At 51.6% G+C, this 14588-nt stretch overlaps 1 protein-coding gene across 1 annotated transcript; it reads right to left on the bottom strand.

The window, feature by feature from the left end:
* Window positions 1-575: 575 nt before the first annotated feature.
* On the bottom strand, window positions 576-12349 carry IVD (isovaleryl-CoA dehydrogenase). The gene is given in 12 exon segments (NM_001034382.2): window positions 576-2280; window positions 2924-2996; window positions 3102-3206; window positions 3785-3866; window positions 4378-4471; window positions 5464-5560; window positions 6861-6997; window positions 7994-8087; window positions 8520-8689; window positions 10280-10331; window positions 10567-10656; window positions 12179-12349. Coding segments are annotated over 12 exon segments (1281 nt in total). The 5' UTR covers window positions 12332-12349; the 3' UTR covers window positions 576-2146.
* Between the last annotated feature and the right edge of the window lie 2239 nt (window positions 12350-14588).

The raw sequence follows: 14588 nt of genomic DNA, 5'->3' as shown, positions 1-14588 counted from the left end.
GTGTGTGTGTGTGTGTGTGTGTGTGTGTGTGTGTGTTTTCCCCACAGGGTTGCCAAGTTTTGATAAAGGGTGTGCCCAGACCACACTTGGAAAACCATTCCCTTAGCTTCTGTTGCCGTCAGGACAGGCAGGCAAGTAGGAAAACAAAGAACGGGATGGTCGTCAGCAGGGGAACTGGGCTGATAGTGACCTGCCTAAAACTGGAGTGGAAGGAGGCAGCCCCCCGGAAGGAGCGGTGCTGGCAGCTCGTGCTGCAGAGTTGCACAATGCATGTAATCAACCCCACACTCCAAGAACCCCGTGGCCCCTGCTTTCCCATTGTTCACGACTCAGACTTCACTTTTTTGGCTTTACTTTTAAATATTTTTATTTCACATATAGCATCTGTAAAATCATTGTTCTCCCCACGCTGGAGGCAGAGCTACATTATCCTCACTGACTGGCTGAAATACCCCATTCTGATGTTTTTGGGCTTCCAGCTACACTTTATTATTTTGAAAACTTTATTATTATTTATTTTTTGTCTGCACCATGCAGCATGTGGGATCTTTTTTTATTTTTTTATTTTTTTTTCCAGAACACATTTCAGTTGGTGCCAAAGCATGTGGGATCTTAATTCTCCAACCAGGGATCAAACCTGCACCTACTGCATTGCAAGCACAGAGTCTTAACCATTGGATTGCCATGGAAGTCCCCAGTTACATTTTAAGTCCAGCAAGACCACCATTTTAGCCACATTCATCTCCAACACAGTAGGGAGCAGGGTGGGAAACTGAAGGGACAGGGCTACAAGCCCCTCAGCATAGGACTGGGCTGGGGTTGGCAAGGAACGGATAGCACCTGTCACAAGCATCAGGCTGGGAACAGCTCCTGGCTACAGGCCAGGACCAAACGTCAGAACAGGCGCCGCTGGGCTGCGGACCAAGAAAACCAGGTCTCTTTTAGGGAACTCAGATGGAGTGGGACAACCCAAAAATGTCACACCCTGACTGTGCTCCATCCAAGCAGCCATGCAGTGGGGCTCCACGCTGGCATTCTCAGAACCCCTATTTCTGCTGATCTGGATTCTAGCTCCAGTTCTGATTTGGGGAAAACCAAATTGTTTTGATCCTTTTAAAAAAACATGGGGATGGTTTCCGGCAATTTATGTTTCCTTCTGGCTCCAAGACTTTTTCCACCCTGGGCTCCCTCCTTTCTTTAAAAATCACTGCAAGATCTGGAAAAGGAGGACTGAGTACTCCTCTCTCCTGTGGGTTGATTCCACCCCTGCGTCTCCCATCACCAGTGAGCAGGCTGGAAGCAGGGCCTGGATCAGCTGCGCTCCAAGGACACAGGGCTGGAGCCAGACAGAAGGCAGGAACAAGTAGACTGCTTCTCTCCCAAAACACCAGTTTAGAAGCAGATGGGTTTGCTTCATGATATGTTTAATACAAAATGGCAGCAGCCACTGTGGAGTGATAACAAATAGCCATAGGGTGTCCAGAGAAATGTGCGCAGGCAGCCTCGGCTGGAGTCGAGCCAGCCAACCCAGGCCTGCTGCCCAGTCAGCTGGGGGCTGTCACATGGCCAGGAATGGACAGTGACACTGGCAGGGTAGTGCTGGAGGCATCGAGCCCGGCCTTCACGAGCATGCAGACCTCTGCCCACTGTGGACTCTGGGTGGCACAGGTGTTCTGAAATGCCTGTTCCTAGAGCTCTGCCCAAGTGATGGAATTCCAGCTCTAAAAAATGAGGGACGGAGGAGGCTGCACTGACACACTGATGAAAGCTAATGCCCCACAGAAACTGGCAGAAACAAAGGCTGGGTTTTGTGGGTATTTTTCCCCATAAAGAAAAGAGACTACCAAGTTCAAATTAATGAACTTGGTAATACTTCTGGTGTACTTGAGCAGAGGGTTCCCTGGCACAGGCTCATCCGAGGAAAAGGTGCCCCTCCTGGGAGTGGGAGCAGCAGGCTCTGAAGTTACAGAGCAAGGGCACAGTCACCAAAGCCCCAGAGAAGCTAGCCTGTTTCCTGAGGAGTCCATGTTAAATCACTGCACACTTCTGGGCCGGTGGGTGGGGCTTGTTGGGAGGAGAGATGTGGCAGTTGTCCTTCCAGAGAAAGGCCTCAAGGTGCTGGGAAGCAGGGTGAAGGGTCTAGGGGTTAGTGGAAGTCTGCATTGAAAGCTCTGCCGATGACGAGCCGCCTCACTTCGCTGGTCCCAGCCCCGATCTCATACAGCTTGGCATCTCTCAGGAAGCGGCCCATGGGAAAGTCGTTGATGTAGCCATTGCCACCTGCAGCCATGGATGGGGCAGAGAAGAAAGACAGTGGGAAAAGTGATAGGCAGTGGGCAAAGCAAGGGAAGCAAACAAGATCAAACATCTAGAAATGGGCCAGGAGGAGAGACTGATTGAAGAGAAGCAGCAAAAGGTGGTGAGAGGGAGGGTGGACGGGGGTCGGGGGGTGGCCGGAAGGCCACTCAGAGTGCTGAGGATGCCTGGCAGAGGCAGGGGAACCACTGGCAGACATGGAGAAGGCGGCGGGAGGAAACTGCACAGTAGTTATTGGGTGCCAGGCCCAGAGCTGCACAAGTCACAAAGCCAGCCAGTGGTAGAGCCAGGATTTGAACCCAGCCATCTGGCCCAAGCCTGCGCTCTTAACCACTGTGCAGCAGTGAACTGAGGCTGTTCTACCTCTGAAGTGTCTCCTTTCCCCCATTTCCCAGTGACGGGACCAGGCTGGGGAGATGAGAGGAGGGCACTGCCGAAGACAGTAGCAACTTGTGGTCTCTGGTGGTTTCCCATTTGCTTTTCCATGTCCTCCCGGTAACTGTACTAAAAGTACAGGTCAGCTACAGCACAGGGTGAGGAGTGGAGGGGAGCCTCTTCCCGGAGGCAGCCACAGGCTCTGGGAATAGGGAGCGAGAGGGGCACTCACCCAAACACTGGATGCCGTCCAGGGCTACCTGTGTGGCACACTCGGCCGAGTAAAGAATCACCCCTGCACAGTCCTGCGGGCGGAGGCTCCGGGTCAGCAGGGTCAGCCGGGACTGCGCGGAGGGGGCCCAACCCCGCCCCTTCCCTGGTGTGTGCCATCCCCTGGGGCCGGCCCTCACCTTGGTAGTGCAGTGGCCCTCATCACAGGCCTTGGCAACGTTGTAGACGTACTGACGACAGGCCATGAGACGGGTGTACATATCTGCCATCTTCCCCTGCATCAACTGTGCCCAAAAGTAGGCCACAGGTCAGTGTGCTGGAGACACGCTCCTCTCAGAATCGCTCCCTTGTCCGCAGTAGCAACCTGAGAGCCAGGACTGGGGGCCCTCAGGCACAGAGAGGCGATGGGACTTGCCTAGGAGGGCAGACCCGGCAGCGGGCCTGGAGTTCAGGCCAGAGAGCTGCCGCTGAATCGCAGACCTGGTCATCTACTCACAGACCAGAAAGCATGCCTTGGAATGTTACTCCCTCCCCACAACCAACTGGGCTTCACCCTCCAACCCTCCTAGGTTATTCACCTCAAACAAGCAGGAAGGTGACAGGAGACAGACTGCCTGACGGCTTCCAAAGCCAGGTAGCAGGCTGAGGAAACCAGTGCCCCAAGTATTCAAATGCATTTTTTGTTTGTTTTTTGGCCATATCTCAAGGCTTGCCGGATCTTGCCGAGGCTTGCTCAGGGAAGTCCCTCAAGCTCATTTTTGGACAAAGAAGAGTAAATGCCCACAGCACATGCCCCATTTGCTCATTTGTTAAAACCTGAAACCAGAGAATGAGTACATCTTCACAAAACCATGCCACTCACCTGGAAGTGGCCAATCTTCTGGCCAAAGGCCTCCCTCATGTGCAGGTAGGGAATAGTGTGGTCGAGGACGGCCTGCATGATCCTGCGAGAAGGAGAGAAACACTGAGGAGGGGCTTCGCTCTTATCCCACTGCCAGCTGTGTGTGTGCGGGGGGGATGCTAGTGTGGAAAGGCCTGAGGTGGGGGCAGCCAGGGGAGACAAGGAGCTGGCGTCCGAGGCAGGAGTAAGGAGCCTGAGGACGCTCATCACCCCTGCTCAGGCACTGCACTGACGGCCCAGCACTTGTGTCCCTTCCCCTGAGACCAGGTGGAGTGGTGGGACCCTGAAGAGATGTAACCCAGGCACCCTGCTGCTTCAAGTTCTGAGTAGCTAGTCAGGATGGCTCCTCAGGGTTTTGTCTGTCACCTAATGATATTTGTCTTCAGTGTGAAGAAAGCAAATGTGACAGGAAAGGTAACTTTTTTGTCTCTGGGAGAGGAGGCGTAGCAGCTGGGAGGTGGCCCCCGTGGGCCCCCAAGGGGAAGCTGCAGTGGGGCCACCTGCCAAAGAGCTGTGACAGCCCCCCCACCCCCACCCCCAAGCCTTGCACTCACCCAAGGGGCCCACCGGCCAGCACCAGCCGCTCCAGGTCCAGCCCACTCATCAGCACATAGACGCCCTTACCTAGGTGACCCAGGATGTTGGCAGCTACGGGGAAAAGTGCCGGTCAGAGGGGAGCGGGCAGTCCACAGCCTCTTCATTTTTAGAAAAGCTGCTGGGTTTAGTAACAGGGCTCTCTCACAAGCCAGGTTATGTTGAGATGGCTCTGGTCAATACAACCCTCCTCCCTCCCTAGCGAGGTCCATGGACGAAGCTGTCCAGGAGATGGGCCCTTTGGAGCTGGTGACGGAAACTGCTGAGCACATCCCCACCCTGGAAGCAAGGACACCGGGTGGCCTCGGGGGCTGTGGGTGAGAAGCTGAGTGCAAAGGGTTGACACCCCTGACCCGTCTTTAACGTTAGTGGAGTTTTTTCTTGCCGACAGAGGAGAGTCTGCACCGATCACCCTTCTCTAGATGCACCTTATAACCTCAGATGGTGGATTGCAGCAGGGAAGGGATGGTTTCTGGCTAAGGCACAGAGCCAGCTTAACTGATCAAGTCTGTGCCCTCCATCTCCTCAGTGCATCACGGGGCTGCTGGCTCTCCCACAGCATGGAGCATTTTCACTTCAGGGCAGAAATACTCGTAGACTGAACTGCCTTTCCTTCACTGAGTCCAGTTCCACCCATTTATTCAGACAGCTTTTCAGCATCGTTAATGATTACCTCACACTGGCTCCACAGGCAACTGTACGTATGAGGCAATCCAAAGGATGAGAGTGGGGGAGGGCAGAGCTTACTTTTCTAGCCCAGAGACTGCAATGCCAGCCCCAGGCACGGTGTGTGTCCACACAGGAAGCATCACCCATCTCTGCAGCGACATTCGGGCATGCAGCTGCAGGGGCTCTGGCCAGGAAGGACAGCTGTCCAGCCTGAGACCCACACTTCTGGGCTAGTGGGCCAGGGCACAGTGGCAGGCCTACTGTCTGGCCACATGTGGTTGGTGAGCTAACACTGGTGAGGCTCTCTGACCAAGAGTCAGGCTTTCTTAGCGTGTGACGGGGTCAGGACAGGGCCTCCCTCATTTTCAGAGACTCACCAGGAACCTCGCAGTCTTCGAAGACCAGCTCACAGGTATTGGAGCCCCTCATCCCTAGCTTGTCCAGCTTCTTGGAGGTGCTGAAGCCCGGCATCCCCTTTATGGGAATAAAAGGAGGTCCTAATTACAGAGCAGCCCCCCAGGGGGCCAAGGAAAGGGAAGACCCCTGGGAAGCATCCATCCTCCCATCCAGTCCCCATCCTTGCCTGATACACCAGCGTTCCACTCACCAGGCCCCTACTCTGTGTGTGACTGCCCCATTCCTGGAGAAGCCAGCCCTAACACCTTACCCCAGCCTCTCTGCCGTTGGCTGCATTTCCCCCAGTTCTCACAGGAGCAGTGTTTTTCCCAGCTAAATACCTGATCCCCGGGGCCCTCCTGACTCTTCCTGGCTGTGGTTCCTTTCCTCTGGGGAAGTCATTTCTAAGACACTGCCCTGGCCCACTCACTTCCTTTGCCCTCCTTGTCCCTCTGCGACCTGCACCTCATGGAGCTCCCCCTGGGGTCAACTCAACCACTTGTGTGCTTTGCACTCATCAGATGCAGAATGGTCGGTCAGGCAGGTGCCCAGCGGAGCAATGCCCTCCAGGAGGGCACTTCCCTTTCCTCTAGGAGACGCAAACACCTCGGCTCAGCCAGGAGAGTTCTCATCTCGGCCACGTCCGTGTCCTCCAGTCCCTGTAGGACAATCTCCACCCTCTCCCCACACAGGGTACTGGAAACCTTTACAACACTCATCCTTGGGTGAGTGTCCCACCCACTGTCCACTCCCCTGCCCACCCTCCCTGGGGCCCTGGCCTCCTCCTTAGGAACCATTAAGCAGCTGGTTCCTCCACTAACTAACAAGGTCGGGGTTCCTCCGACCCCGCCTTGCTTCCTCTCCCTCAGTTCACCATTGTGCTTTGCTTACTCGCTCTCACACATCTCACTTTCTCTCTCTCCTATTTTGTTTTTCTCTTTACCAAAAAAATGGTTCAGTTCTCTCCCATTCCTAAAAGCCAACTGAAACTGCCAACTTTTCACTCTAACTCCTGCCGTCTGGCCTGTGCCTCTACTAACAATTCTTGGAAGGTGCAGTCTCTGGTCCCCACCAGCATCCTCCCACCCTCACCCTGTGGGTGGCTTGCTCCAGGTCCACCCGACACCCTGATGGCCCTCATCTTCCAGGATGTCCAGACAACCTGGCTCTGTGGACGGTTCCACTGTCCTCGGATTTGACCCCTCCTCCCCGGGCTCCACTTTTCGGCTACCCTCCCTTCAGCCTCCTCTCTTGCTCCAGCCCCATCCCAGGAGGGAGCCTTGGCAGAGCGCACCACACTGATGGTCTGTACGATCACTTGAAGGAGGTCATCTCTGGTGCCATTCTCAGCCTCCCACCATAACTCCCCCACATTCACCTTCTCCACAATGAAGGCTGTGATGCCCCGAGAAGCTGGCACAGCAGTCACATCAGTCTTGGCATAGACAACAAGGACATCTGCATCAGGACCATTGGTGATCCAGAACTTGTTGCCATTCAGGACATAGTGATCTCCTAAGGAGATTGCCGGGAGAAATATCAATAACCTCAGGTATGCAGATGACACCACCCTTATGGCAGAAAGCAAAGAACTAAAGAGCCTCTTGGTGAGAGTGAAAGAAGAGAGTGAAAAAGTTGGCTTAAAACTCACCATTCAAAAAACTAAGATCATGACGTCAGGTCCCATCACTTCATGGCAAATAGATGGGGAAACGGAAACAGTGAGAGACTTTATTTTGGGGGGCTCCAAAATCCACTGCAAATGGCGACTGCAGCCATGAAATTAAGGGACGCTTGCTCCTTGGAAGAAAAGCTATGACCAACTTAGCATATTAAAAAGCAGAGACATTACTTTGCTAACAAAGGTCCATCTAGTCAAAGCTATGGTTTTTCCAGCAGTCATGTATGGATGTGAGAGTTAGACCATGAAGAAAGCTGAGCACAAAAGAATTGATGCTTTTGAACTGTGGTGTAGGAGAAGACTCTTGAGAGTCCCTTGGACAGCAAGGAGATCAAACCAGTCCATCCTAAAGGAAATCAGCCCTGAATATTCATTGGAAGGACTGATGCTGAAGCTGAAACTCTAATACTTTGGCCACCTGATGCGAAGAGTTGACTCATTGGGAAAGACCCTGATGCTGGGAAAGGCAGGAAGAGAAGGGGACAACAGAGGATGAGATGGTTGAATGGCATCACCGACTTGATGAACATGAATTTAAGCAAGCTCCAGGAGTTGGTGATGAACAGGGAACCATGGCGTCCTACAGTCCATAGGGTTGCAAAGAGTCAAACATAACTGAGCAACTGAACTGAACTGAACTGAAGAAGAGGAAGTTGGCTACTTGTACAAGCGGTGTGGGCCTGTCTCAACCAGTCAGTCCACCACCACTTCTGTTGACAAGAAACTGTCCAGCTGGCAAATGCTTCTGGAAACCCATCAGAGGCACCTCCAATCAACCCATAGGTCTGTCCCTCTGCCCATTCCAGCTCCCAAATCAAGAGCAGCCTCACCTTTCTTTTCTGCTTTCAGCTTCATGGAGACAACATCAGAGCCAGCATTGGGCTCACTCATGGCCAGGGCTCCGATGTATTCACCACTTATCAGCTGCAAGAAAAACCCCAAAGGGCCTCATTATGACCTGAAGTACCCAGTAGGGGCTCACTGGGACCACTTCTTGCCTGGTCATGTCACACCCCTACAAGTCCTCTCAGATCCGGGTACAGGAAAAGTCCTAGAAGAGAAGCTCTGTATCCACAAGGCTGAAGTTCTTTCTCCTTTTCCCATCATTCCCTTTGCAAGGGAAGCTAGTCTGAGGCTTCTGTTTATTAAAGTGCTCAAGTAAACATTCAGTGACGCCTTGGGTGTTCTGGCCCTGTTTAATTATTTTTTTGACTGAAGTATCATAAAGCAAATCTCTGACCCCTTCCTAGCCCTAGCAAATTCAGGGCAGCCCACTACAGGAAGCAAGTCTGACCAGCCCTCCCCAGTGGGAGAGGAGCCTCATGCTGGTGTGTTCCTCCAGCCCCATTTCCTCACCTTGGGGAGGTACTTCTCCTTCTGGGTCTCGTTTCCATTCCGCACAATTTGGTTGATACAGAGGTTGGAGTGGGCTCCATAACTGAGCCCCACTGCTCCAGACACTCGGGATATCTCCTCCATCACCAGCACGTTTTCCAGGAAGCCCAGGCCAGAACCACCGTACTGAACTGGGGGTGGGGAGTGGGGGGTGCAGGGGAGTGGAAAAGGCAGACCAGGTTAAATGAAGACACTGTCTTACCTGCTGTAGAGGAATACTGTGACAGCACCTATTTCAAGTTCCCTCTAGCAAAGTCAACAGGCGGATGGCTGTGGACCCTGCTTGCAAGCTCACAGGACTCGTTTTAGTTTTTTCTGCCGCCTCTGGTCAACTAAGGACTTCCCTGGTGGCTCAGATGGTAAAAGTGTCTGCCTACAATGAGGGAGACCCAGGTTCAATTCCTGGGCTGGGAAGATCCCCTGGAGAAGGAAATGGCAACCCACTCCAGTAGTCTTGCCTGGAAAATCCCATGGATGGATGGAGGAGCCAGCTAGGCTACAGTCCATGGGGTCGAAAAGAGTCAGACAGGACTGAGCGAATTCACTTTCACTTTCACTTGGTCAACTAAGGTGTGGTTCAGAAAACAGTCATTGCAACTCCTGCTTTATCCCAAACAGAGCTCTTTTTAAAAATGATTTTATTTATTTATTTGGCCACACCATGCAGTTTTGGGGATCTTAATTCCCCAACCAGGGATTGAACCCAGGCCCTTGGCAGTAAAAGCGTGGAGTCCTAACCTGTGGATCACCGGGGAATTCCATATTTCAGACAGATCTCTTAATGAAGACAAGAAGACCTGAGCATCCACTACTCAGAGAGCTTAAGAAGTGCATAAGTCTAAATTAATTTTTAAGTGGTTACATCATTACTCATGATGTAAAATTTCTACAATCAGCTTAAAATCCCAAGAACTGCTCCAAGTGGTGAGGGGGGTGGTGTAAGGAGAATTTTGTGGTCCACCTTTACTCTAATGCCCAGTGAACACAGGCCAGAGCAGGGTGGGCCATCCAGGTTTTGGCCGGTGAAGCTGCAGGCTGATCTCTTTACTGGGTACTGAAAGCCAGGCTGGCCTTTGCACCAGAGGCTAACATCTGAAACAAAGCCCACCAGCTCCTTGCCCTCATCTCCTGGAAACAAGCAGTAAGGCCTACAGGGGACTCTGGACGGGCCGAGGGATAGTCTATTAAATATACCATCTGGCCACCTCACATGGAGGCTCAGATGGGTGCCCCTCTCCCAAACCACCCCCCAGTCTGCTTCCAAATGAGCTCTTGGGCCAAGCTGTAGGCAGAGGACACACAGGCATCCCCCACAGGGACACACTGCCCTGAGTGGTTCTGCCTTCACACTACTGGTAGGGCAGAACTTAGGGACTAGGGGAGGCAGTAAGCCTGGGGTGTTAAGATCACTGCTCAATCTGGAGTTTTCTAAACTCCCCAGATCATTTGGGGGAACTTCTTAAGTGTGCAGAGTTCAAGAGTCTGGGTGACCCAAGTGAACCACACTGACCTAAATCCTTTATCTTGTTAACATCACCGCCTAAAGAAATAGCTCATTCTTGTCTGGGTGATTTATTGGGTACTTTCTCAGGTCCAAGGAGGAGGAGACTCTGGGTTACTTTGAGTAAGATCTTTTCTCTCCTTTCCTTCTTCTTTGGGGAATGTGTTAAAGGGCATGCAAAAAAAAAAAAGCTCTCTTTTGGGAAAGAAACCACACTCACCAGGGGCTGTGATGCCCAAGACTCCTAGGTTCCCCAGCTGCTTCCAAAACTCCTGCCAACAGAGACGCACAGTGGGTTGTGAGAAGGCAACCAGTTACAGGTGCCAGGCACCTCTGGAACAATGAGATGCAAGGGCTTCCCAAAAAGGGGCTGCATTCTTAGGGGGCTTTTATTCACCAGAAGACTGTGTGAGTCTTGCCAGGAAACAGTGCAATTCCCAGCCCAGCCTGGTCCAGCTCCCAGACTGCCCCACCCCTGTCCCTCTCAGTCTGGGCCTCACGACTTACTCGCAGGTTCTTGAACTCATTACTTTGGTCGATCTCCTGGGCCTGGGGGGCTAGATGCTCCTGAAGGAATTTAGCCACGGTCTGACGAAGCTAGAAGGAGAGAGGTGGATGGATGTTGCCAAAACAGTACATAATTGCCGCTGGGGACAGTGTCTCCACTACTGAGGACACTTTCAGGGAAACAGGACACAAATAGCCTCACCAAACAGCATCAAACTGAGAGGACCCACTAGTTTATGCTTCCTTAGAGGTGATCCTCACCTCTCTTTTTAAAGATTATTTTTTAAATGTCACTCCCCTACGGATATCATTCCATGGGCTTCCATTGTCTTTAAAAGACAAACTCCCTATACATGTATAACTGAATCACTTTGCCGTACACCTGAAACTAGCACAATGTTGTAAATTAACTATACTTCAATTTTTAATTGTTAAAAAAAAAGACAAACTCCTTATCCAGGACCAGAAGGCCCTGTGAGGTAAGCCCTGCAGCTCTTCTAGCCTTCCCCAGTACCCTTCTCATCTCCCATTCACTGTGCTCCAGACACGCTCCCTTCAGTTCATGGCACGTGTCAGGTTTTTTGGGGTTTTTTTTGCTCATTAACTTTTGACTAAAAGGAATAATTCAAAAAGAGAGTAGAGCTTGTTCCTTGGAAGGAAAGCTATGACAAACCTAGATAGCATATGTTCATTGGAAGGACTGATGCTGAAGCTGAAGCTCCAATACTCTGGCCACCTGATGCAAGGAACTGACTCATTAGAAAAGACCCTGATGCTGGGAAAGATTGAAGGCGGGAGAAGGGGATGACAGAGGATGAGATGGTTGGATGGCATCACCGACTCAATGGATACAAGTTTGAGCAAGCTCTAGGAGATATTGAAGGACAGGGATAACAAGAACAAAAGAAATTAGAAACTCCTTCTGGCAGGAAATCTTGAGAACTGGAACTGAGCATTTCCTGCCTGAGAGGATACAAAGCTCGGTCTGCTGCCTACTGCAACTGGATTTTTGGAGTTTTCAGCAAGCTTAGGCCCACAGGAGAACCACATTTCTCGGAAATTCAAGCCAGTGTCCAAGTGAACAGTCTCCTTCCGCCAGGAATAACTCCGGTTCCGCTTCATTTGTAACAACCTCTTTAAAGTTTTTTTCAGCTTTGTGCTTTGACCCCATAGGTTGAAGAAATAGCCAAACTCCCTTGTGCATTTCAACTCCACCCTCAACCCCAAGTTGTGTATTTGAAAAAGATTTAATGGTGATGATTAACCAGGTTTGAGAACCACAGCCTTAGACAGTATTGAGGTGTAAGAGGACTTCAGAGAGATTGAGGGCCCTCTTGGCAAACGAGGGTAATCCTCTGCCGATTCACCAAAACATCCCCTCATGCTCCCCCGACTCCTGTCTCCCAGGAGATTTTCTGTCCTCGACTCCTCGCCTAACTTCCGTAACCAGGTCTTGATGCCTCCACAACGGGATGCTCGGGCCCGCGGCCGCCCCTGCGCTGGCGAGCTCAGAGTCCTCAGATCATTCATTGCTACTGTGTGAGCGCCAGGCAGAAAAGCGCCCGGGTGACCACAGACCACCGATAAGAGGCAGGAGGGTGAGCCTCCCTACCTGCTTCTGCTCCTCGTTCAGCCCATTGACTGCATCGTCCACAGGCAACAGCGAGTTGGTCCGCTGGGTAATCAGGCCAGCAAGAGACTGCAGCGGCGGTCGCATCCTCCAGCTCGCCACGCGCCGACCCAGTAACCAAGCCGCAGTCGCCATTTCTGCCTTGCCCCTGGAGCTGAAGCCCAGGCAGCTGAGAGCCAGCCCTGCGAGCTCCACCAATCCCCGGCTTTGCTGCCTCCACCCAATCGGCGAGGGGGTGGGTCTCCAGCAGCCAATCATCCTCAGCTGACCGCCGAAGGACAAGCTATCCAGGCACCAGCCAATCAGGCACAAACCCGGCGAGGCGGGTGTGCTTGGCGAGTAAGCTGGATCTGCCAGGGACTTGTCCGGGTTGCGTTTTTGTTTTTGTTTTTGTTTTTAAAGTGGAAGAGCAGAAAGTCTTTTTGAGTAGAGGATGCAGTATCTCCGCGGCGTTAAAAATAGCAGTACCTAATTGCAGACATCTGTGGGAAAACAACTGTTAAAACCATAATCAGGAAATTCGCTGAACGTCCCTCAACGCTTCCACTCACCGAGGAAGGTTCGATTCCTGGTGGGAGAAATAGGATCTCACCCGCCAGAGACCCGGGTTTGATCCCTGGGTGGGGAAGGTCCCCTGGAGAAGGAAATGGCAACACTCTCCAGTATTCTTGCCTGGAGAATTCCACGGACAGAGGAGCCTGACGGGCTACAGTTCATAGGGTCGCAAAGTCGGAGAAGACTGAGCGACTAACACTCACTTTTTCACTTTTGACGCTGGCGGGGCCAAAATAGTTAACAACCACAGTTCAGTCGCTCAGTCCTCAGTCGTGTCCTACTCTTTGCTACCCCATGAATTGCAGCACGCCAGGCCTCCCTGTCCATCACCAACTCCCGAAGTCCACCCAAACCCATGTCCATTGAGTCGGTGATTCCATCCAACCATCTTATCCTCTCCTGTCGTCCTTATCCAAGGAAAAACACGTCCTTATCTATCTTGTCCTCCCCTTCTCCTGCTCTCAATCTTTCCCAGCATCAGGGTCTTTTCAAATGAGTCAGCTCTTAGCATCAGGTGGCCAAAGTACTGGAGTTTCAGCTTCAACATCAGTCCTACTAGTGAACACCCAGGACTGATCTCCTTTAGGATGGACTGGTTGGATCTCCTTGCAGTCCAAGGGACTCTCAAGAGTCTTCTCCAACACCACAGTTCAAAAGCATCAATTCTTCGCCGCTTAGCTTTCTTTATAGTCCAACTCTCACATCCATACATGACTACTGGAAAAACCATAGCCTTGACTAAACGAACCTTTGTTGACAAAGTAATGTCTCTGCTTTTTAATATGCTATCTAGGTTGGTCATAGGGAGAAGGCAATGGCACCCTACTCCAGTGCTCTTGCCTGGAAAATCCCATGGGCGGAGGAGCCTGGTAGACTGCAATCCATGGGGTCGCTAAGAGTTGGACACGACTGAGCGACTTCACTTTCACTTTTCACTTTCATGTATTGGAGAAGGAAATGGCAACCCACTCCAGTGCTCTTGCCTGGAGAATCCCAGGGACGGGGGAGCCTTGTGGGCTGCCATCTATGGGGTCGCACAGAGTCGGACACGATTGAAGTGACTTAGCAGCAGCAGCAGCAGCAGGGTGGTCATAACTTTCCTTCCAGGAGTAAGTGTCTTTTAATTTCATGGCTGCAATCACCATCTGCTGTGATTTTGGAGCCCAGAAAAATAAAGTCAGCCACTGTTTCCCCATCTGTTTGCTCTGAAATAAGTGATGGGATCGGATGCTATGATCTTAGTTTTCTGAATGTTGAGCTTTAAGCCAACTTTTTCACTCTCCTCTTTCACTTTCATCAAGAGGCTCTTTAGTTCTTCTTCACTTTCTGCCCTAACAACCACGACAAATCTGCAAACGGAAAAACATGGAATGCCCCATGCTTGGCAATACATTGTCAGAGTAAATCTAGGAGAAGAACCCTTGCTCTAGGGTGCACGCTGGTTATAACTCAGGAAATTTGCTTTATTATGTAGCAGAGTTTGACTTTGATAGAATTTTATGGGAAGGGGGTTGTTAAGGAGTTGCTGTTTTCCTAATTAATGTACCTAAGAACAGAAGTCAGGGCTTATTTTTAACAGGGGTGGGGTAGAGGTGGACCCAACTCAGGTTGAGCTGCTCCCCACTGGAAAGACTTGTGTTGGTTGGATAGAAAGGATTGCTTTATTCAGAGGGCAACCTGGGTTGAAGGCAGATTCTTGTCCAAGAACCAACTCTGTGAAGATTTTGCACTAACTGAATGTTTTTAAAGGGAGAGAGCGGGAAAGCTAACTGCAGTTAACCATTTGGGGTGGTGGGTAAGGGGATGGGGGTCAGAGTCTTCCTGATCTTCCACTATG

This window comes from Bos taurus, chromosome 10, assembly GCF_002263795.3.
Source record: "Bos taurus isolate L1 Dominette 01449 registration number 42190680 breed Hereford chromosome 10, ARS-UCD2.0, whole genome shotgun sequence".
NCBI classification, from domain to species: Eukaryota; Metazoa; Chordata; class Mammalia; order Artiodactyla; family Bovidae; genus Bos; species Bos taurus.
The sequence above is the reverse complement of the archived record's forward strand: the minus strand, read 5'-3'. Positions and strand labels throughout refer to the sequence as shown.